The sequence below is a fragment of the Oryx dammah genome, unplaced genomic scaffold, assembly GCF_014754425.2.
Source record: "Oryx dammah isolate SB20612 unplaced genomic scaffold, SCBI_Odam_1.1 HiC_scaffold_28, whole genome shotgun sequence".
Taxonomy (NCBI): domain Eukaryota; kingdom Metazoa; phylum Chordata; class Mammalia; order Artiodactyla; family Bovidae; genus Oryx; species Oryx dammah.
The window spans coordinates 107,252,590-107,276,669 of record NW_024070212.1 but is presented as its reverse complement, the minus strand read 5'-3'; the positions used below and the strand labels follow the sequence as shown (position 1 = coordinate 107,276,669).

Below are 24,080 nucleotides of genomic sequence, written 5' to 3'. Positions count from 1 at the left end.
CTCTTCTTTGGAGTCATTCTTTCACTCAGCAAATGAAATAATAGCTTCCTTGGCGGCTCAGTCGGTAAAGAGTCCATTCTGCAATGGAGGAGACCCGGATTCGAACCCTGGGTTGGGAAGATCCCCTTCTGGCAACTCACTCCAGTATTCTTGCCTGGAGAACCCCACGGACAGAGGAGAGTGGCAGGCTACAGCCCGTGGGGTAGCAAAGAGTCGGACGCGACTGAGCGACTTTGGCTTTCACCTCTTTACCCTCTGAGCCACGCCCCTTCAAGGTTTGAGTGACCTTCATTAATGTGTGACAGCACCTGGCACGCTGCAGAAGCCCCATGACTTAGGCCTAGGCCATTGCTTTACCCTCTCGTTTACTGCTTTCAACCTCTCTCAGAAACCATCCCTTTGTCATCCTTCACCACAGCTGGTCTCTTCTTATCCTAAAAATAGAAAATGTCTTTCTCCTCCCTGGCAGCTACTCTGTTTTCCTACCTTCCACAGCTGAACTTCTCAGGAGAGGCCTCTATATCAGTGATGCTGCAATTGGGAGTTCTTTTTCCAGCCCCATTTCTACGTGAGACTGGCTTTTCTGCTTCTTGTGGTGGTGCTGGTGGTTTAGTTGCTAAGTCGCTTCGGACTCTTGCGACCCCATAGGCTGTAGCCCGCCAGGCTCCTCTGTCCATACTGCTTCGCAGGCAAGAACATTGGAGTGCAGCGCCATTTCCTTTTCCATTTCTTCTCGTACTTCAGCCTGAACGCAGAAGCAGACATGAGAATCTGTCTTCTGGTAGGACAGACATTGAACAGATTTGCAAAAATATAAAGCAGTGTCACTCTTCTCACCAAATTAAAAAAATATATAAAGTTATTTTAAAATAAAAATATGATAATGGGTCTGTTATTATTTAAAAGGGAATTAATATTAAAATCTTATCTCAATTTCATATATATGTGATTACTATATATATATCCCACATAAACAAATACTTTAGTTTTCAGTAATTTTTAAAGAGTACAAAAGGGTTTTGAGACTGAAAATTTGAAAACAGCTGCTCTATCCTGAGGGCTTTCACCTACTCACTCAACTCACTGTAATCTGGCTTCTTCTCAAGAGTGTTTTTAGTTTTACTCACATTAACTTCTCTTGAAAAGTTACTAATGATCTCCATGTATGTAAGGGAACCTCTTATCTCCTTTCATTAAAAAAATATTATTTATTTGACTGTGCCAGGTCTTAGTTGTGGCATATGGGATCTAGTTCCTGACCAGAGATGGAACCCAGGGCCCCTGTATTGGGAGTGCGGAGTCTTAGCCACTGGACCACCAGGGAAGTCCCAGGGAACCAGTTGCCTTAATGTTATCTGGAATGCTTGTTAAACCCAACCCCACACCTACAGAATCAAGAGTAGAGCCCAGGAATCTGAACATCTAACAGTGCACACCAACGTTGGGACCCGATGCCCTCCTAAAGTCGGACTCAGCGACTTCCAGGCAAGCCCTGCATTCTTGTCTCTCGCCTTTGCTATCGTGCTCATCCGCCTGGGATCCTCTCTTGTTTATCTGTAGATGTGAAGTCCAGTCCTTCCTTCAAAGGCTGGCTGTACCTTTCTGAAGTCTGATAATGCCAACTGGGAGTGAGGCTGAGAGCATACTGCTCGATACATGTTTGCTCGGTGCATGCAGATTCACCATGGCTATTTATGTAAATCTCACCTCTCCTACTCATCTCTTGGGTGTTGAGACAGGGAGAAGGCCCTAGGAGGCTGAGATGCTTCACCCTACAAACAGCAGTTTCAGGAGGAACAATGGTTTTATGAATGTGCTGTGATGATGGGAGCTGAATGAACTGGTGGCAGTGGGATGGAAAGAAGGGATGAGTGTTAAAGACCCTGAAGAGAGTGAATCAGAATCCTTGGGGACTGATTAAATCTAGAGTGTGGTTTGCAGGAGGGGAAATCAATGATTTAAATTTTAACGCTGATGGCCCATTGACAGGAATAAGAGTGGTAGGGTTGGGAGGGGGTTCACGCCTGTAGAGGGTATCTCATTTTTTGGCTACACAGCCCACTGAACTCCTTTCCCCACCTTTGGGGAGATCTGCCATTCTGTGAATTTCAGTGAGAGGTGAGTTTCTGTTCCCACTCTAGATGGTTTAAAGGGCAGATATCGTCTCTGATCCTTGTCAGCTATGGCACAGGCTGGTGACCTAAACTCAGGCATTATCAGATTCCAAATCTGGAGCAAGGGACACAGACCAGCAGGAACTGTTGAGGCTTCATCTTGGTGTCTGCGTCATCCAGCGCCTCATCCCTGCGGGTGCTGCTGCTGCTGCTGCTGGCGTGCTCTCCATGCCGCCTCCCCGTCCCTGGTTCCTGGCCATTTCGCATGGTCCTTCACTCTTCCTGACAACTGTCAGTTGCCTGAAGCCCTTTCAGTAAATTCCTTCTCCACCTCAGTGGAGAATTAGTTCCTTTTTTTTTTTTTTTGCAGTTTCAAACCCAGACTAAGGCCCACTTGAATTGAGTTAATTTCAGGATCCTTGAGAACTTCCCTGGTGGCTCAGACAGTAAATCGTCTGCCTACAGTGTGGGAGATCCGGGTTCAATCCCTGGGTCAGGAAGATCTCCTGGAGAAGGAAATGGCAACCCACTCTAGTATTCTTGCCTGGAAAATCCCATGGGTGAAGGAACCTGGTAGGCTACAGTCAGTGGGGTCCAAAGAGTTGGACACGACTGAGCGACTTCACTTTCACAGGAGCCTTGAATTTCCCTGTTCCCTGCACATGATTTCGTTGTGCTTCTGTATCCAACAGTCAGAAGATACAGCATCCTGAGAGTTCGGGTGATTCCCAGGCCACCTGCTCCAAATTCCCACCCAGGGTCCAAATCCCCTCTCCAGCCTCCCTCACTCCCGTGACCCCCTAGTCACTGCTTGATATTCCAGTGACCTGCAACTCACTCCTGTGCCCGGCGTTCTACTCCATTGTTAGGAAGTTTTGGGTAACTTCTATTCATTGCTTCTGGTGCTTTTCCATGGAGAACTGTCTTATTTTGTATGAAATTTAAGAAGATTCTTCATGCCTTTTTGAAAGTAAAGTGAATGTCCTGAATAAATAAAAATGGTATCAATGTTAGACACGAAGCGTGAGGTGACGGAATGTCTCAGGAAAAGTGAACCTGCAGCCCAGAGAGGGGAATATGGAAATCTGTGAGTTAATAGTACGGGGTCGAAGTAATGGCCTCTCTGAAAAAAGGAATGCAAAATAGTTTGCAGAAGAATGCAGACTAAGCACTGTGGGGCACATAAAATATATGGTCAGCATAGGCATGGAGGTGGGGAGAACAAGGGATAGGGCGAGGGTGAGAAACGGAGACAGGAGCTGACAGCTGAAGTGAGAGTGTGATGACAGGGTGGGTTGGGGGAACACCAGGGGTGAAACAAGGAGCCTCCAGCAATTGCCCCAGCCATTCTGACAGACTTTGAAAAATGGCTACATCAACATCTGGATCAGAGGGCGAGCTTCAGTCAGAAGCCACCGAGGGGGGCCTTCCCTGGTGGTCCAGTGGCCAATAAGACTCCGGGCTCCCAGTGCAGGGGGCCCAGGTTCAGTCCCTGGTCAGGGAACTAGATCCCACACGCCAAAGCCAAAATATCCTGCATGTCACAACTAAAGCTGAAGATCCTGTGTGCCATAACTAAGACCCAACATAGCCAAGGAAAAAAAAAAACAAACCACTGAGGAAGAGAGGGGAAGTGTGGTCAGAAATTAGTAGGATCTGAGCACAAGGACATAGTAAGAAAAAGAAAAGGGCCTTGAACTGGGCCCGGGAGAATGGGGAGCAGAGATGGCAGCTGAATCCAGCAGAGCTGGGGCTGGAGACTGGAAAGGGACTGTGTTGTGACCAAAGCTATGAGAGTGGGAGAGAGCAAGGTGAAGCAAAGGGAAGGCTGGAGAGCTGGTTGGGGGAGGAGGTCCTGAAAGAGCTGAGGCCATGCTGTGTGGGATCCAGGGGCTCCTTGGCGGCCTTTTGGCTTTTGGTGAAGTTCTGAGGTGCAGAAAGGGGGCTGGGTAGGGGTAAGGAAGGTAAATGACGTGCTGAGGTAGAGGGGAGAGGTGAAGGAGGGCATCCCACACAGGTTATTATCTTCTCAGTTGTAACTGAAGCTGGGAGGCCTTCTGGATATCCAGAAAACCTGAGCTAAGAGCATCCTGTCCTTTCCCTTAAATACATGAAAAAAGGAGAAGGCCAGCGTGGGATGGTTTGAGAGAATAGCATTGAAACATGTATATTACCATATGTGAAACAGATCACCGGTCCAGGCTCGATGCATGAGACAGGGCGCTCAGGGCTGGTGCACTGGGATGACCCTGAGGGATGGGATGAGGAGGGAGGTGGGAGGGGTGTCCAGGATGGGGGACACATGTACACCCATGGCTGATTCATGTCAATGTATGGCAAAACCCACCACAATATTGTAAAGTAATTAGCCTCCAATTAAAAAAAAAAAGAAAGGAAGTTGGGGAATTTTACAAAGAGGAGGGTGGAGGGATCTGAAGCCAATGTGCATGTGTAGGATTTAGGAGTCTTGGGTCTGCCCCCAGGTCTATAAATCTTCGTTTATACTTATTTTATCCTTTGTGTGTTTTAAAATTTTACATTTTAGGTAATCCAAAAATAAAGAGAAAACAATTTATGAAGTTTATAGACAGTGACTTTTGAAGAATTTTGTAAGAGATGTGAATTTAAACAACTTCCTTTATTGTAATTTCAGCTGTCTCTGTGACTTTCAAAAGGTCACTTTTAAACTTTTCCTCTTATTTTTCTCCCAGAGTATGGGACTAGTGTTAATGACACGCTGGTAGGTCCTTTACCTTCATAATGAGAAAGAAAAGGCCACACCTCGCTAGGCCTAATGTGACCTGTTTCCTGTGGTTTGGGGAACTAGCAGAGAAGATACTGTTATTTTTATCAGCAGAGGACCCACTGGCCAGAAAGAAAAAGGATGTAGCGTGTGTGGATGTGGGGGTTGGGGGAGGTGTCAAGGTGACCGGAGAATCCAGAATGATCTCCACTGGCTCTTGGAATGCATCTTGACATTCTCATTTGAGAAGAGGTGGGCTATGATATGAGAATTTACTTTGCATTGAATCCTGAAGCTGGGTAGGGAAGATTCAACTGAGAAGAGGGGTCTCCAGCCCAGTCCCTTGAAAACAGTTCTTTCCACTGCCTCTGCTGCCAGCCATCTGGGAATCTGGCAGTGCAAGAGGAATTTTCCAGGCTTGATTTAAGGGAAGGAGCATGTACATGTGCTAAGACGCCTCAGTCGCGTCTGACTCTGCGACACTATGGGCTGTAGCCCGCCAGGCTCCTCTGTCCCTGCGGTTCTCCAGGCAGGTTCTCTCTGGAGTGGGTTGCCATTTCCTCCTCCAGGGGATCTTCCCTACCCAGGGATCGAACCTGTGTCTCTTATGTCTCCTGCACTGGTAGGTGTGTTCTTCACCACTTGTGCCACCTAAAGGGAGGTAAACGGTGTATTGACGTTTGGGGTTTAATTTGGGTCTTTATAATTAGGTATTAGTACATGAACCGAGAACTTCCAGATGTTCAAGCTGGATTTAGAAAAGGCAGAGGAACCAGAGATCAAATTCCAAACATCTGTTGGACCATAGAAAAAGCAAGAGAAATCCAGAAAAACATCTACTTCTGCTTCATTGACCATGCTAATTAAGTGGATCACAACAAATTGTGGAAAAGTCTTTATTAAGAGATGGGAATAGCAGACCACCCTATCTGCCTCCTCAGAAACCTGTATGCAGGTCAAGAAGCAACAGTTAGAACTGGACATGGAACAAAGGACTGGTTCAAAATTGTGAAAGGAGTGCGTCAAGGCTATATATTGTCACCCTGCTTATTTAACTTATATGTAGAGTACATCATGAGAAACGCTGGGCTGGAGGAAGCACAAGCTGGAATCAAGATTGCTGGGAGAAATATCAATAACCTCAGATACACAGATGACACCACTCTTATGTCAAAAAGCGAACAGGAACTAAAGAGCCTCTTGATGAAGATGAAAGAGGAGAGTGAAAAAGTCGGCTTAAAACTCAACATTCAAAAAACTAAGATCATGGCATCTGGTCCCATCACTTCATGGCAAACAGATGGGGATACATTGGAAACAATGACAGACCTTATTTTCTTGGGCTCCCAAATCACTGTAGATGGTGACTGCAGTCATGAAATTAAAAGACACTTGCTCCTTGGAAGAAAAGCTATGACAAACCTAGATAGCATATTAAAAAGCAGAGACATTACTTTGCTGACAAAGGTCTGTATAGTCAAAGCCACGGTTTTTCCAGTAGTCATGTGTGGACATGAGAGTTGGACCATAAAGAAGGCTGAGCGCCGAAGAATTGATGCTTTTGAGCAGAGGTGTTGGAGAAGACTCTTGAGAGTCTCTTAGACTGCAAGGAGATCAAACTAGTCCATCCTAAAGGAAATCAGTCCTAAATATTCAGAATTGATGCTGAAGCTGAAGCTCTAATACTTTGGCCACATGATGCAAAGAGCAGACTCATTGGAAAAGACCCTGATGCTGGGGAAGATTGAAGGCAGGAGGAGAAAGGGACGATGGAGGATGAGATGGTTGGATGGCATCACTGACTCAATGGACATGAGTTTGAGCAAGCTCTGGGAGATGGTGAAGGACAGGGAAGCCTGGTGTGCTGCAGTCCATGGGGTCGCAAAGAGTCGGACATGACTGAGCGACTGAACAACAACAATTAGGGTATCATGGGGGAAAAGAAGTATATATATATATACACTTCCCCCCTGTAATTTGCATTTGTCTTTCTACAGGTTCCTGTGACTTGAATTTGTCTCTATGGATGTAAACCAGAGTGACAAACCTGTTGGAAGAGGATGAGGGGATCTGATCCTGTTTAGACTCAGGGATCTCCAGGATCTGATTGCAATGCTAAAATTTGTTTCTTGCCTACCAGGATCTGGATGTAAGGAAAAAAGTGAGTTAATCTTGCATGGCTTGACTTTCATCCTTGAACTGAGGGCTAAATACATTTCCTGCCTTTCTTCCTGCCCCTTCACTCTCAATTTTTAAATAATTTTTGTTTAGTTGTTTTTGGCTGTGCTGGGTCTTCTTTGCTGCTCGTGGGCTTTCTCCAGCTGTGGCTCAGGCTTCTCATTGCAGTGGCCTCTCCTGTTGTAGAGCAGCAGCTCTAAAGCACACAGACGTCAGCAGCTGTGTCGTGAGGGCTCAGGAGCTGTGGTGTGTGGGCTTGGTTGCTCGGTAGCGTGTGGGATCTTCCCGGACCAGGGACCAAACTGGTGTCTCCTGCATTACAAGGTAGACTCTGAACCCCTGGACTGTCAGGAAAGCCCCACTTTCAACATTTTATTATTTTCTCTCTTTTTTTTTACTCTCAATATTTAAAAAATATTTATTTGGGGATTTCCTGGTAGTCCAGTGGCTAAGACTCTGAGCTCCCAATGCAGGGGACCTGGATTTGAGCCCTGGTCAGGGAACTAGATCTCACAGGCTGCAATTGAGACCTGCTGCAGCCAAAATAAATAAATACATAGATAATTAAAATATTTGGCTGCACCCGGTCTCAGTTGTGGCACACACTCTTTGACCTTTGTTGTGGCATGTGAGATCTTTAGTTGCAGCGTGTGGGATCTAGTTCCCTGACCGTAGATTGAACCGGGGCCCCCTGCATTGGGAGGGTAGAATCTTAGCCACTGGACCACCATGGCAGTCCCTTCAGTCTCAATTTTTATTACATCTTTCTTCTGGAAGCCATTAAAGTACTTTTGTTCAGGAGGCTTTTCTAGAGTTTTGCCTTGCACAATTTACATGATCAACACTATGATAAGAACAGAGGAGGACAGTTTTAAGACTGAGTTGAGAAGAGGTAAGTCACAGATTTGCTGAAAGAGAACAGAAATAGCCCCCCAAAGCATGGAGATGGGGGGAGGCATGGATAAAATTCCAATTGTCAGATCCCACCTGAGGCAGCGTCTAGCAATCTGTAAACTCACCAACTAGCTGGGGCAAGCTGGCTTTGAGTCAGTGAACTAGTTCTTTCTGTTTCTTACAGATGAAGGGAGGAACTGAGGCTTGTTGAGGGAACGGCCCAAGACACCATGGCAAAATCGGGTCAGGGATGGGGATCCTGGTGCCCCTTCCCTTGGAGCGAACTGGGCACTGCTGTATAACAGCCTCAGAACCCAGGTGAAAGTGTTAGTCACTCAGTCATGCCTGACTCTTTACAACCCTGTGGACTGTAGCCCACGTGGTTCCTCTTTTCATGGAATTCTCCTGGCAAGAATACTGGAGTGGGTTGCCATGCCCTCCTCCAGGGGCTCTTTCCAACCCAGGGATCAAACCTGGGTCTCCTGCATGGCAGCCACCAGGGAAGCCCTCACACCCCATAGCATGGTGTTAAATGAACAATGATGCCTTGTCAGTACTCAGTCCAGATTCTTGCCAGAGTAATCCTTGTCTTCTTTTTCCTTTGCCCCCTCCCAACTCCCCTGCTTTTTCTGGGTGCCCTAAGCCACAATGCAAATAAACTTGTTTTTCTCAACATCTGTGCAAGACTAGAGACATGAAACTCAAAGGTTGCCTCATCACCAGGCTGCCTTACCAGAGATCTGTATCTTGTTTATTCACTGAGACAACAGGGAGGTTTGAGATCATCAGCATGGCTCTGGGGTAGGTGGAGGGAGGAGGCTGCCTCTTGGCCACCCGTGGCCCATCTCCAAGGCCCCAGGACACACTGGGAGCAGATGGTGGAGTTCAGGTCTATCACAGTGCGGTGGCAGCCAGACCCAGGACAGGGCCTTCCCTGCGCTTGTTGTCTGCTTACAAGAGACTGAAACTGAAGGCACTTTGTAAGCCTGTAAGCAGCAGTTTGGGGTCCCCAGGTGGCTCAGTGGTAAAGAGTCTGCCTGCTACGTCCGGAGATGTGGGTTCCATCCCTTTATCGGGAAGATCCTCAGAGGAGGGCATGGCTGCCCACTCCAGTATTCTTGCCTGGAGAATCCTCATGGACAGAGGAACCTGGCGGGCTACGTCCATGGGGTCTCAGTCAGACACAACTAAATAACAGCAACAACGAATCCAAACCCTATGCCTTGGGTAAGCTAAAGGATGGGTAACCTGACCCTTGCTTTCCAGAAACATGTTTGCCTCCACTCTTACTATGGGTGCAGGGGTACCGAGTGGTCCTGGCTGGCTCAATCTCAGGCAGTGACCAGCTCAGCTCAGTTCCTCTCCCACTCTTTGCCATTCCGGATATTGCTTCCAGGAGACTGAATGGACCTTGACCTCTGGATGTTGGCTGACCACGAGCTGCCAGTTACTCGGCCAGAATGAACATGAGGTGGAGGGCTGACCCTCCTTCCTGAAGCAATGAGGGCAGCCCTGGCCTGAGACATTTCTCATGGATCCAAATTAGACTTTGGCATCCTGCCAAGGGAAGTATTGACTAACTCATCTGGTGCACGGAAGGGAAAGTGGTACGCCACGTGCCTCCCCACGTCCAGCTTACAGCTCTGCTTGGCCGCTAAGGGCGAAGCAGAGGAGACGGCTGTCATGGCAACTCACGCCGGGCGCCTTTAGAAGGCAAGAACGCTAAGTGGCAGAGGAAGACTCTGGGGGTAAGGAGGATGTATCACGCTAAAGAGCAAACACATTTCCATACGGGATAAGCCCACACCACATATGGATGGAGAGACGTGTGGAGAACCACAGACGCCCACAGGCTCTGCGCGGGGCCTGCGTGAGGAGTCCCCTGTCACGGCCTTGCTTCCTCTGTGTCTGAGGTGACAGCTTCCAGTGTGCCAGGCTGTATGAACTGGGCCCCGATGGTTTGAGGCGATTGCCTTTTCCACTTCTGTCAGACTCACAAGGCTGAAGACATCCCAGAGAGCTCTGAAATTTTGTGACGATCCACAGGCATCTGTGAGCGGCAGGCCCCCCTGAGCCAAGCTTGTCATGAAGGTGGCAACAGGAGCCCTGTCTTGCTGACTCTGGGCTCCAGATGCTTTAAAGAGTGCTATAAAACCAGGAAGAAAATGGGGAAGGGTCCAATTTCAAAGCCAGAATATATTTTGCTGAAAATATGGATATGTGTGTTGCCTTCCGGACAGTGTGCTCCCCGAGGGTGACCCGCACAGTTTATTAGGACGGAAATGGGAACAAGAGGGTAAGGGCTTCGCTTAGTAGAAAACTAGCAGCATCGTGTGGTTCCCTGGGGGGCACCCCCGGGGTCCTCATCAAGCGGCCTCCGCAGGGGAGGGGCGCCTGGTCAGCACAGCTATAACTCATCCATCATGGCGAGCCAGTCGTCGCCCTTGCTGGCGCTCCGCCTTGACTGGTCCGTGATCTCAAACTCCCCCATGATCCGCACCAGCTCTTGGTTCGTCTGCTGGTCCTGTGGGAGGAGAGGAGGGAGAGAATGAAGAAACATGTGGGCATGACGGCCTCTCTGTGCAGCTGGTGGTTCATTTTCCCACCCGTGATGCACGTCGGTTCCTTGCCTGTTTGTCAGGAAAGGGACTATGTTACGTGCGGATTAGAGAGGAGGAGGAGGGAGGGCCTTTGAAGTTCACTGTTATTATAAGAACAGGAGGGGAAGAAGATTTGACTTGTATAATCGCCTGCACGCACCTGAGTAGCTTGGATGTTGATAACTTCGTAGGATAACTCTTCTGGCCTGGTGAGCGCTGCTTGTCTGTACGAGAGGGTCGAGAAATGGGTCAAAGGTTAGGATTTTCCTCCCTGCCAGCGTGGCAAATTGGTCCTTGATAATCTGGTAACCTATTTTTTTCTCTCTTCAACTTTCTACCCTCTCCCCAACCAATACACCCGACGCTCCAGGAAGTCAAGTCCTTTTATGTCTCTGTGCTTTTGCACATACTAAAGTCTGCCAAGAGTAACTTTTCCTCTGCCTCTGCTTGGCAAACTCTGAGACCCAGCTCAGTTGCCAGCTTCTTCAGTCTGCTGGAGCCAAGCCGGTCCCTGTGTCCCTCACTGGAGCACGCGCGACATGGCGCAAGTGTTCACGCTCCTGCAACGCCGGGAGGCCCGGAGGACAGGCCCCAGGTGCTGTGCACCATCCTTGGGTCCCTACACTTCCCACAGGGCCTGCCACTCCAAAGGAGAGGGAAATAGAAGGCGCCCACCCCCACCCCAAATACATGGCTGTGAGAACAATCGCATGAGATAATGAACGCGGAAGTTCTCTGGAAACTGTAAGGCACATGTAGGTCTCAGTGAATTACCACCACTATTGGTTCTGGGGGCGACTGCCTCATCCTGAAGATGTCATGCTCCAACCTCCTTCTGGTTTCTTAACAGTCTTTTTAAAAATAGGATTATCTTGACTTCCAATTCTCTTGAGCTGTGCTTTGCTAAATAAAACATTAGAGCTACATTTTTTTTTTTAACAAATCCAGAAGATTCAGGCTATTTAATACTAGTGGATTCTTCTTTAACTAAGGTTGTTAAGTTTGCTGATCTTTCATTTTTAATCTTTATTTACATCTGTGTTTATAAGTGATAAGAGCCACTTATTTGGTTTATGATGGTCATTTTTTGGTTCTTACCACACTTAGGATTTTTACATAGGTATTTAAAGAAACAGGTTGAAAACATACTCCTCCTCTTCATCAGTGGTGAAGAGATTCAACCGGAATCCTGGCTCAGGGCCACTGGGTTTCTGAATCTCCATGCCTCCTATCAGCCTGGCCAGGAGATTCAGCTCTTCTTTAGCAAGAGGGTTTGGAACGATGCTTTCCTGAAAAATCAATTTCATGATTTTTAGCCACGTGAAGGTGATTCAATTCCCTGCTGATACTGCAGAGACCCCAGGTGGTATTTCAAAACAAGGCAAAACAGTAACTGTCTAAATGATTTCTGGGAAGGACTGGGTCCACATGAAGCATAGGAAATAGAACCAGAAGAGAAATAACCCATGTCAGAAGCAGAGGGACAAGCCAGAGATTCTCACACTTTCAAGATGAGTGAAAGGCCCCAGGGATCCTCCTTCTCCTCAAACCACCTTCCTTCCTCCTCGAAGGAGAACGCTGCTTCCTCTTCAGGCAGTCTAGTTCCCCCAGTCTTTACCCATGGCCTGGGTGAAGCCTCCAGGTCCAAGGGCACCCATTCCACGGGAGCGACCACACTGCCCTCCGGTGGTGACTGGTGAGCACACCCTCGAATCCCTCCTCTCTCGTGGCTCCCTCTCTCGCGGCTCCGTCTCTCGCGGCCTGGCCCCTCTGCAGCCTGCACCCTCCTCCTACCTGGCTCTCTCTAACCCGGCTTTTCCCCTGCTTCGCCTCTGGAATCAGGCCCTGTGTGCCTGTCTGGGCAGGTCTCTGGCCACTGCTGCTATCGCCTTATGATCCAGCTACATACGAGAGGGATGCTGACTGTCTGCTTCCCCCAAGGAGCATGCCTCTGGTGCCTTTGCTCGTCCTGTCATCTTGGTTTGTGTGCATTTTTCTCCTTCTGAGCTGTTTAGTATCTGCCTCACTCCAGAGCTCCACATGAATGTCACCTTCTCCGAAAAGCCTTCCTGTTCCCTGTCCAGGGGGTTCCATCCCACCCGCTGGACAGGGTATGTGTTCCGACACAGCTGCTCAGCGAGTTCACCTTCTGTCTTCCGCCAGGTTATAGTTATTCGTTACTATCGCTGTCTTGATAAGCCTAGCATATTACAAGGCCCTTCAGGAAGGGACCAAATCTAAGCCAGCTCTGTGTCCTGGGAACTACTCCCCCCCCCACCAATAGACATAGTTCAGTAAATGTTTATAGCATAACTGAATAGTCCATGATTTGGCCTATAGCTAGATGATAGCTAGTTCAGTGAAAATTTGTACAAAAGAATTCAGAGAACCCAAACCCCATTTTGAACTCAACTTTCACATCATTACACAGGGAAGCAGGGAAAGGGGATGTTTTAACGATCAGAATACACACAAGTGCTGAACTCAGCAGCCACGGACCCCACGGCACTGGTACAATGCTGTTTCACATGTCCCTATGTGTGGTTCCTGCTTAATTATGGTGGTGGAGACAAGCATAAAATTACCTAATTAGTCAGATCACTGGAAGTCTCCATGAGAAACTATAATTTAAAACCTGTGTACTGGTAAGGCAGAATGGAGAAGACTGCAAACAAGGAGGGAGCCTTGGCCAGCTCTGAACTCTAGAGACCCCTCCCTTCTCCCTGTCCAGACTCTTGTATCTAGAAATTAGCTCTGAAGGTAAACACGGGAGGCAGAAGCTTACCTGCGTCCGTGAAGCTAAGTTCTTTGATGCTGCAGACATGTGGGTTTCCACGGGCCGGTTCACACTATACCTGGTGGCAACAGAAAACCACAAAAGCATTGTCCAGGCCTTTTACCCTGACTCCCTTCTAACTCATAAATATAGTGCATAGCTTTTACTTTGAGGTATTAAAAAGCATCCAGAAAGGTGCTGGGGATACAGACTATAACTAAGTGGGTGTCAACCACTCAAGTTTTGCTTCTTCCCAAATCAAAATACCTAGGAAGCTGTATGGCGATTTTTCCTCTTGCAAAGTAATGTGTATTTCTGGAAAAAAACATGATCGGTACATGAAGGCCAGGGCCTTTTGGGTCTCGACTGCATTAAAAGGTTTTGGCTAGTTCTCTTGTATGGCTATTTTAAGTTATTTATCTTTTTGACCTGTTAATCTACTTTCTGGTGGAAGATCCGAGGTGCCCTTTGGAAATGCCGGGGCCCTGCCTGCTGGGTCTCTAAGAGGAAATTTCTTCAGTTGTCAGCAGGGGCTTTTCACTGCAGAAGTCAAGCCAGTTTTTAAAATGAAGGGACCTCTGCTGCACTGGAACTCATTTGGGGAAGGAAGAATTTGCTTACATATTAGTTCCCAGTTTCAGGACTCGGTCTCCATAGAGCTCGAGAGAGCCTTCTTTGAGGGCAGCGACATAGCTCCCGCCGTGCTTAAATTCTGTCCTCTTCACTTCTTTGCCTTTGCTGTTGAATGTTCTACAAGACAAAGTAGGACATGATGGGACTTCCCTGGTGGTCTAGTGGTTAGGAATTCACCGTGCAATGCATGGGTTTGAATTTTGGTTGGGGAACTAAGATCCCATATGCCACAGAGCAGCTAAGCCTGCACGCTACAACTACTAAGCCTGTATGCTCTGTGCGCCAAGACTCGAGAGCCCGTGTCTCCACAAGCGATCCCACCTGCCACAACTAAGAGCTGATGCAGCCAAATGAAGAAATATTAAAAAGAGAAAACAAAGGAGGACGTGATGACACGCTCTCCAAGCCTGGAGAGTCCCGGAGGCTTCATAGTTCTTTGTGCTATGGGACCAAAGGGAATTTACACACTGCTTCAAGATAAAGACACTAGCTGATGTAACGGTGTGTGTGTGTGTGTGTGTGTGTGTGTGTGTGTGTGTGTGGGTTTGTGTGCTCAGTCGCATCTGACTTTGTGGCCCCAAGGACTGTAGCATGCCAGGCTCCTTTGTCTGTCGAATTTTCCAGGCAAGAACACTGACGCAGGTTGCCAGTTCCTACTCCAGGGGACCTTCCCGACCCAGACCCAGGATCGAATCCACGCCTCTTGCATCTCCTGCATTGGCAGGTGGGTTCTTCAGCACTAAAGCCAGCTGGGTGATAGTAATACAATGATAATGATAATATTTATTGAGTATATGCTCTGTACTGGGTGGTGTGTAGCACTTTAGAGCATTACAGTATTATCATATTCATCCTCACAGTAAACATTCAATAGATGAAGAAATAAATCTTGGAGTATCTGCTAGGTGACAAGCTGGGATTAAACCTTACCTTCTCTCTGCTGTGCTTAACTGGAGAAAGGGCGGGGCCGAGTATGGCTGCAGTCTATGTGGCGGCCCACATATTGGTTTCCCGACCCCCTGAACCCTGGTCTGACAATTACTGTTGAGCATTCATTCACCTGATGAGTCCAGGGACTTCAGTGCCCCAGGGAACGGGCCCAGACACTGGCAACACAAAGCGACCATTGGAATTCTGAACTTTGTCCTTTAGAAATATGGACACCTGGGGAAAAAGAGATACTTGGTGTCATTTTCTTGGCATATTTCCACAGACATATGCATTCTGAGGATGGGAAGTGTGTAATGGCTTAAGACAAGAGAGAAAAACACACCATAACAAACACCTGCAGAGTACAGTGTTTTCACAAACAGAACCTCTTTGGAGCCACATAACAAATCTTCCAGGGAGGTAGTACTGCTATGCTGTGCTTAGTCGCTCGGTCGTGTCCAACTCATTGTGTCCCCATGGACTGCAGCCCGCCAGGCTCCTCTGTTTATGGGGATTTTCCAGGGTAGAATACTGGAGTAGGTTGCCATGCCCTCCTCCAGGGGATCTTCCCAACCCAGGGATCGAACCGGGGTCTCCTGCATTGCAGGTGAGTTCTTTACCAGCTTAGCTACCAGGGAAGCCCATGGGTAGCGCAACCCCGCCTTCACGATGAGGTTGGGGTTCACAGAGTGAAGCGACTTGCCCAGAAAGAACATTAAGAGTCGGGACCAGGATTCAAAACCAAGGATAACTCCAAATTCCATGCCCATTCCTTGGTTCCTTGCAAACTCTCTATATAGCTCTGAGGCTGGAGCTGTTAAGACCCTCATTATCTCCTCAGAGGTTAAGACATTCCCTCCAGGCCCGCCAGCTCATAAGGGGCAGAGCTGAGGATTCACACCCTTGTGTTTCTGACTCTAAGCTCTCAGCCACTTGGTGAGGAGAGGCCGGCCAGATGGATCCAGTGGGCACAGAGTCTGAAAGCCTACTATGTGACAGAAAACCCCACACTATGCTTATTTCTCCTTGCTTCATGCACTCTTGTATTGAGGTCTTGGTTGAATTAAGATTGTAGCAGTCAATCCGTTTTATTGGGGAGTTTCCTGGCAGTCCAGTGGTTAAGACTGGGTGCTTTCACTGCAGGGGGCCTGGGTTCAGTCCCTGGTTGGGGAACTGAGATCCCACAAGTTGTACAGCATGGCCAAAAAAAAAAAAAATCAGTTTCTTCCTCATCTGTAAAGTGAGATAAACTTGAAGACTCCTTCAAACTCTAAAATTCCGCAAGATTATATCAGTAACATTGCCAAGAATAAGCATCTGTTGCATGCAAGGCCGTGAAAGTGCAAAGTGGTAAGGATTTCTACGCTGGCAGTGTGGCCTGCCGATGTTACACTGTCCAGGCTCACAGCTCAGCTGGGCCTCTCCTTGGCTCTGAGTTTTTTGGTAAGCTACACTACCTTTCTCTTTGGTCAACTGAAGATAGTAACAGAACCTATTCAATGGGTTAGTTGAGCACTAAATCCAGTAATGAACAAAAAGTCCTTTTCACAGAGCCTGACACATAGGTGCCCAGTAAGAGGTGCTAACAGTCTCAGTATCACGGTCGATTGGACGCAGGACACAACACAGAGTGCAAAAACAATGACACTACCAAGAACGGCGTGCTGCACAGGCAAAAGAGCCCGCAAAGAGAATGGCTGCAGGCAGAGGGCGTGGGGAGGGGCCACTGTGGGTTTGCAGCTGGGCCTGGAGGAGGGTGGGTGTGAAGACACTTCAGAAACACAGAAAGTGAAAGTCACTCAGTCGTGTCTGACTCTTTGCAACACCATGGACTCTACAGTCCATGGAATTCTCCAGGCCAGAATACTGGAGTAGGTAGCCTTTCCCTTCTCCAGGGGATTTTCCCAACCCAGGGATTGAACCCAGGTCTCCCGCATTGCAGGTGGAATCTTCTCCAGCTGAGCCACAATGGGCGGGCAAAAAGGCATGTTTTGGTTGGAGGGTTTGGCTTTAACCTTGAGATTCTGTGACCACTGGATATAAATACAAGCAAGGAGGAAGAAAATTCTGAGAGAAGTGAGACTTTATGCCTGTTTTGGACTTTCTGGTTAGTTAATTCTAACAGGGGTGACTATGTCATAGACCTGAAATGTACAAATTTAGTCAAGGGTTCTGGGTTTGACCTGAAGCTCTGCCCTTGTTTGGAGGAGACTGTTTGGTCTGCCTGCTTGCCCAGCCCCTCTGCTGACGCTCAGCTTAGCTGTGACTCTTCTGTGCCCTGTCCCTCTCACTCCACCCTTTTTATTCCGAGGTGATCTCATCTCTTCGCATACACCAGTGTTCACCTCAGTGCTGACGGCTCCCAGATCTGGACCCTCCACTCAGTCTTCTTTCCTGGGCATCTGACCCGTCTATTCCCATTGCCTATTAAACATGTCCTCCAGTCCATGGGAAGCACCTCCAATTCACCCTGCTCAGAACAGGGCTCCATCTGTCTTCCCTAACCTGATCCCCCTGAATGACACCACCAGGTCACCGCGTCAGCAATCTGAGTCCCCCGCCCACCACCTTCCCCTGGCTGTTCAGTGGCCAGGCCCTGCTCACCCAGCGATTGTTTCTGTGTCCGGCCCTTCCTCTCTGCCCTGCTCCCTAGCACAGACCTTCATCACCTCTAGCCTGGCCACTGCAGAGCCTCCCTGCCTCTGCTCTCATCTGTACTGGATCTGTCCTCCACTCTGAGGCTAAAGAGACTCTTCTCAACTCCTCTCTGACCGTGTTCCTCTCCTGCTTCGCTGGCTTAGCTGTCTGCCTGATGATGTCCAGCTGGCCCATGCTCCCCTCTGCAGCTGTGCACCTCCTCGAGCCCGAGGCAGCCTCCTGGCCCCTGTGCTGCCAGTTATGCCGGGCGGTCACCTGATGGTGCTTTACAAGGTGGTGTCCTCTTAACCCCTCCTCTTGTTTCCCCATGGTCCTGGGGAAAACCGCTTTCTTTTAAAGCTCTCGGATCCTCTGTGCAGATGCCCTGATGCTCTTAGGTAGAGGCAGCCAAGCCCTACAGTGTCCTCTCTTTTCTGGGTCAGAACCAAACATCCGTAAGGCCCTTAGTGCACGGTCCCTTCTCTGAGGAGGTGCTGAGGGCAGGACATGTGTTTCCTATGGAAAGAGGGAATGAAGGTTGAGGAGCTGCGGGGCTGGTGTGCTGGATGCTCCATGAGCGCCCACACTCCCCAAGATAGTGGTGGGATTCAGGTGGCTGGAAGGAAGTGCGCCAGGGATGTAAATGGTTGCAGAATGTGGGTGAGTGACTTCACAGTTGGTTTCAACAGTGAGGGCTGAGTGTGGGGCTTTGGACGGTGTGATGGTTGCTGGTCTGGCCTTATAAGAGGAGGGCTAAGTTTGTGTAGGCAGGACAGTAATGATCCGAAAGGGAGGGGGAAGCTGGTAGAATGCCGACCCCGCTTCTTGGAGCCTGCCTGTGGATGAAAGAAAATGACTGGCCGCCTTCAGGTGGCGAGAAGACTGCATACCGCCTCCCTGCTGCATGCTGGGATGCCCACAGTCATGTCTCCAGCTTGCCTCTCCCCTCTGAGCTCCAGGTTTAGACATTCAGCTACCTACTTGACTCTGCTACTCAGAGAGCAAATCGAGTGTAAACAGAATGACTTTTTCTACTCAAATATCCTTCCCTTCCTTCCTTCCCCAACTCAGAAAATGGCACCAGCAACCTAGTAGCTGTTCTTCATTCCTCTTTCCCTCATTCCCCACATCCAATCTCTGAGTAAATCTTATTGACCCTGCCCTGAAGGTGAATATGTGAATATTTTTCATGATCTCCACAGCAAACACCTAGTGCAAGTGCTTTCGTTTTTCACCTGGATCTCATTTTTTCCCCTCGATTTTGTAACTGCTGGCCTACCTCTTTTAGTTCATTTTCCAGATCCAAGTCAGATCATGTTACCAATTCATCTTAAAATGCTCCAGATCTTTTCTTTACTCTCAGGATAAAGTCCTTACTAGAGTCTAAAGCTAAGTCAACTGGTAGGTAAGAACCAGTTTATTCATGACTGGCGTCTCTCTGCTTAGTGAGCACTCACGCTACCCTAGGTGGTTAACTTTATTTGAGTATTGCCCCTGCCTAGATATGCTCTGTCCACACAGCCTATCTCTCTGTCCATGGAGCGTTTTGTGCTTTTCTCACCTAATGGTCTTTGAACTCGCTGTCCCTTCAGGCTAGAAGCTCTTCCCTGAGATCTTTGTTAGTTACACTCTCAGCTGAAACGTCTGTCCTCAAAAAGGCTGTCCTTGCCTCTACCATCTAAGGATATACTGCCCAGCAAGGTAGCTATTAGTCAAGTGTGACTATTTAAATTTAGATTAAATTAACAGTTCAGTTTCTCTGTCTGATGAGCCATGTTTCAAGTACCCAACAGCCCTGTGGGGCTAGTGGCTCTCACAGTGGACAGCACGGATACAGAACATTTCCATCAAGACAGGAAGCTCTGTTGGACAGCGCTGGTCGGAAGCAACATCCCGTCCCAGTTCCCTCCTATAACTTGACCTTATAAGGCCATCTTCCTGAGAATTATCAGAACTGGAACACAACTTAACATGTCCTCATGGTTTTTTCCTACTGGCATGGAGCCTTCTCAGGGCAGGGCCTCTGCCCTGTTCACTTCTGTATCTCAGGACTGAAAATGACCTTGAGTGGAGCAGGCACTCAGTACATATTTGTTAGACTGACTAGTTTTCCAGGGATGCAGTGTTTCCAAGTGGAGTGGATAATGGAGTGGAGATGTAAGGACCAGGCTGTGAAGAGGTGAAGATGGAGTGATGTTTCCCAACTGGAACAGTGGAAGCACAGGGGGAAAGTCCATGATAGAAGATGCACACATGCAGAGGGGCGTTTGGGAGAGGGTGGGGGACCTGAGGGTCGACCCTGTAGGAGGCAACTCTGAAGGCGCTCTGGAGGGCTGACGGGGTTGGGACTTGAGACGCCTGCACATAACTGCTCTGATTCCATATGGAATCTGTCTCTGTGGAGCCTCTGGGGCCTAGGGCACAGGTCAGGGCTGGGCCATACTAAGGCCACTTCAGGCTGCTTTAAAAAAAAAAAATCTCTATTTATTTTATCATGTATTTGACTGCTCTGGGTTTTAGCTGCGGCACATAGGATCTTCAGCTGTGGCATGCAGGATCTAGTTCCCTGAGGACGGAACCTGGGCCCCCTGCATTGGGAGTGCAGAGTATCGGTCACTGGACTGCCAGGACAGTCCCAGTCAGGTTGTTTTGTGATATCACAGAAAGCTCTGGACGTTAGGATGTGGAGTCTTGTATTTGCTTTGGTTAAACAATGAGCAAGGGAGTGTTAGGTCAGAGCTGTATTTTCTTGATTTAGTTGGTTGGTTTTGCTAAACAATCTAAAAACTACCAAGATTGTTTTGAACACAGAGAAAATCTGTATAGGCAATCATAAAGAGCAGCTGAGCAGAAACACCATTAAAGGCCAGATTTGCAAAAGCAGCCAGATGTTACAGACCAGTGGCTGAGTAATATCAGGATATGTGGTTCCTATTTCTCTTGATGAACATTCTGATGTTTTATTGCCTGCTCATTTAGCAATTAAAGCTTAATGTAGTTTGTGGTTTAATATATTTTAATGATTTTGTTATAGACTTATTATTAGGAGTCTTCTCATCATAATGAATTTTATCTTGCCAGAACTGAGAAATCAATATGGCTGCTTATATTACAACGATCCATAAAATACTGTCCAAATATGCACAGGCTTAACAGCCATACGATGCAGGGTTTTCAATATTTTAAAGTAATGTAAAACTTAATCTTATTTGTACTTTCACATTTTTAATTTTAATTGATGACTATTAGAGATCTTGATTTACATCGATGTTATTACTGCTCCATCCATAGCAAATGAAATTACTCATGAGGGTTAAAAATAAAATTGGCCTCAGCATTGTCATCTATTTGTCTTTCCCTGTTCATAGGAGGGAAATAACAAGGTTCTAAGTATATTTTATTTCCTTTTTTTTTGATTTTTTATTATTATTATTATTTTCTGGCCATACTGCACAGCATGTGGGATCTTAGTTCCCCGACCTGGAATTGAACCTGCACCCTTTGCAGTGGTCCCTATTTCTCTCTCTCTCTCTTTTTTTTTTTAAATATTTGTTTGTGAATATGTTACACATGAACATGTACAAAATTCAAAAAGTTAAAAGAGCAGGACTTCCTTGCTGGTCCACTGGTTAGGACACTGTGTTTCCACTGCAGGGGACACGGGTTTGATCTCTGGTTGGGGAAACTAACATCCTGTAAGCTTCGCAATGTGGCCAAAAAAAAAAAAAAGTTCAAAGAGTATACAAGGGAAAGTAGGTCTCTTTTGCATCCCTGTCCTCCATGCACTTCCCCACCCCTAGGAGGCAACCACCATGACCAGGGTCCTGTCCCTCCTGCCAGAAGCACTCTGTAGTGTATATATATATGTATACACACACACATCAGTTCAGTTCAGTTCAGTCGCTCAGTTGTGTCCAACTATTTGCGACCCCGTGAATTGCAGCACGCCAGGCCTCCCTGTCCATCACCAACTCCCAGAGTTCATTCAAACATATATATATATGCAAATACATATGTTACATGTGATGCTTTACTTAATGCCCCTGACAAACTCTAAATCAGGTATTATCATTTCCATTTCTTAGATGATGAAACTAAAGCCTCAGGGAAGTAATTTGCCCAAGGTCATGGAGCTGTGCTGGAGCTGGGATTCAAACAGGAGTGCCTGAGTCTAGCGCCTGGCCTCACTGTGGGTGTCTTTCCCATATCAGTGTGCTAAATCACGGGGAGGAACAAAGTCCTGGCCAAGAGACACAGGCCCCAAAGTCAGAGGCTCAGGAATGTGGTTTTTTAAACCTGGAGTATAGAGTAGGTGTGAGAGGAGGTGGTGGGGTCAATTGTGAGGCAAGGGCCAACAAAAAGTATGAAGGCCTGAGCTGAGCGACCGGAGTGGACAGGAGGGCGTGGATATTAAACAGGCAGACTTGATGGGCTGCAGACACAATCAGATGAAGATCAGAGACGGGAAACCAAAGGTGTGATGGTCTGGGGCTGAGCCAAATGAGTGAGGGAATGGTGGTTCTCTCAAAAGAAACCAGGAAGTCAGGCAAGACTTGACTTCTGGAGACTCGTTTAGCTGCAGACATGAGGCTGTGGGCACTGGGGACCTTTTTAGAAGCAGGTGGAGATGTGGGTCTTGATGGCACGGCTGGGGTAAGGGGGGTACAGAGGTTAGAAGTAGGAGTCACCACAGATAGAGGAGTTAGTTGGCACCCAAAGTGGGGAGGAAAGTGACTCAAGAGCAGGGGGTGGGTAGAGGCAGAAGGGGAAAGGCTTGGAGACAGGAGGAGGGGAGCAAGGACTGAAAGTTGGAGAGATGGGAGAGGTTAGGGAAGGCCGAGATGGGGACAGTTCCATGGTGCAAGAGGGCCGCCTCCTGACAGCTCAGATGCTGGACAAGCCAAGGTGATAAAGGCTCGGGATGAGATCAGGCTGGGAGCCTGGAGAAGCAAGGGAAGAAGCCATGTTTTAAAGAAACGTACAGAAGGTAACTGGGAGGGAATGGTGGCATCACTGTCCTGCTTGGTCCCTTGAAAACCTGCTGAGATTTATCATCAGACAGTTGATCATCATGGAAGCAAACACCGAGGATGTGCTAATGGGGTGGAATCCCAGTCTTGGTTTGCCCTGACAACTTGCATCCTATCTCACAAGGATGGCAGTGCAGGGCGCTACCGGGTCACCCACTCACTCACCCGGATATGCAGGTCCTGGAAGAAGATGAGGAGTGTCTGTCGGATCAGCTGAAACTCCCCTGCAGAGAGGCCCCCGTATATCTGCACAGGCAAAGCAGAAACAGGCATTCTGCTTTCAGAAGTGAGATGGGAGACTGTGGATAGGCAGAGGGGGTGGGGTGGGGCAGGGGGTGGTGGGTGCCCAGAGATGGAGCCAGACGGCAAGGAGAAGACTCAGCTGCTGGACGGGGTGGAGGGGCAGGAGGGGAATACCAGCCTCACCCCACCCCACCCCCCGTCCACCCAAGGGGCCAAGCCCACCGCAGCACACCGAGCAGGGCACGCTCTGGCTCTCCTGTTCCCCAAGATCCCACAGAACATCTACTACCAACTCCCTCAGAAAAGTTAGGCAAGAACTGCTATGTCCTGTGCCACGGCTTTCCCGGGTACGAAGGCCCCAGGGAGAGGGTATCAGATGACAGCATCTCGTGTTACCAAAATGGATTCCTGTGGAGTTTAGAATTTTCTGGGAGAGTGGCCGGCTGGGTCATTCCCTGTCCTGTTTCCTTTGTCATAGAACCTGCCTGTCCTTAACAGGGGAATGGGGGCTGAGAGGAGGTGCACCGACGGCCCGCTTACGTCTGTCAGCTGCCGGAACGTCTCGTCCACTTGATGAAGGATGGTTGGGGAATCTTGGATGAGTCCCTTGATGGCATCTAAGTGATTCAAAGTGACCAGCAGCACATCCTTGGGACGAGGACACAGCAACACTTGATACTTGAAAGCCATCGTCATCAGGTCGTAGAGCTGCCAACCCACACGTGAACAAGAGAAACGGACCTTGTATAAAGGCGGGCCTCAGAACGGCCAACAGTGACTCAGTACCGGAATCCAACTCAGCGCTCACCATGCAGCTCAGTGACCACATCACGCAAACCAAGACGCTGTGGAGAGCGAAAGGGGGCGACGGTAACAAGCTGGGGAAACCGCAGTAAACCAGGACGTCCCTGGGCAAACCAGGATGTCCGGTCGGCTTCCGTGTGGCGCTGATGGTGCATGTGAAACAATACAGGCAGCTGTGGGGCCCGGGACTGGGTGCTGGCGGAGAATGAAAGCCCGAGTCCAAGCCCTCCTTGCTGCGGACTTGCTGGTGTGCTGCTGCCGTGCTGCGCTCAGTCGTGTCCGATTCTCTGCGACCCCTGGTGTGGACTGTAGCCCGCCAGGCTCCCCTGTCCAAGGGATTTTCCAGGCAAGAATACTAGAGTGGGTTGCCCTTTCCACCTCCAGGGGAATCTTCCTGACCCAAGGATTGAACCTGCGTCTCCTCCGTTGCAGATTCTTTACCTACTGAGCCACCTGGGAAGCCCAGATTTGCTGGATGGCCCTGGCCAAGTCTCTTTG

The 24,080-nt window shown here is 48.5% G+C and overlaps 1 protein-coding gene across 1 annotated transcript in view; it reads right to left on the bottom strand.

The window, feature by feature from the left end:
* Nucleotides 1–10,105: 10,105 nt before the first annotated feature.
* The window catches only part of OSCP1 (organic solute carrier partner 1), a 28,667-nt gene continuing 14,692 nt past the window's right edge, over nt 10,106–24,080 (bottom strand). Inside the window, exons 3-10 of the mRNA XM_040231666.1 lie at nt 23,319–23,486; nt 22,701–22,781; nt 14,999–15,102; nt 13,927–14,055; nt 13,315–13,384; nt 11,679–11,818; nt 10,690–10,753; nt 10,106–10,453 (exon numbers count right to left, since the gene is read on the bottom strand). Of these exons, the coding sequence (XP_040087600.1) occupies nt 10,337–10,453; nt 10,690–10,753; nt 11,679–11,818; nt 13,315–13,384; nt 13,927–14,055; nt 14,999–15,102; nt 22,701–22,781; nt 23,319–23,486 (873 nt within the window). The 3' untranslated portion in view covers nt 10,106–10,336. The remainder of the gene's footprint in view (nt 10,454–10,689; nt 10,754–11,678; nt 11,819–13,314; nt 13,385–13,926; nt 14,056–14,998; nt 15,103–22,700; nt 22,782–23,318; nt 23,487–24,080) is intronic.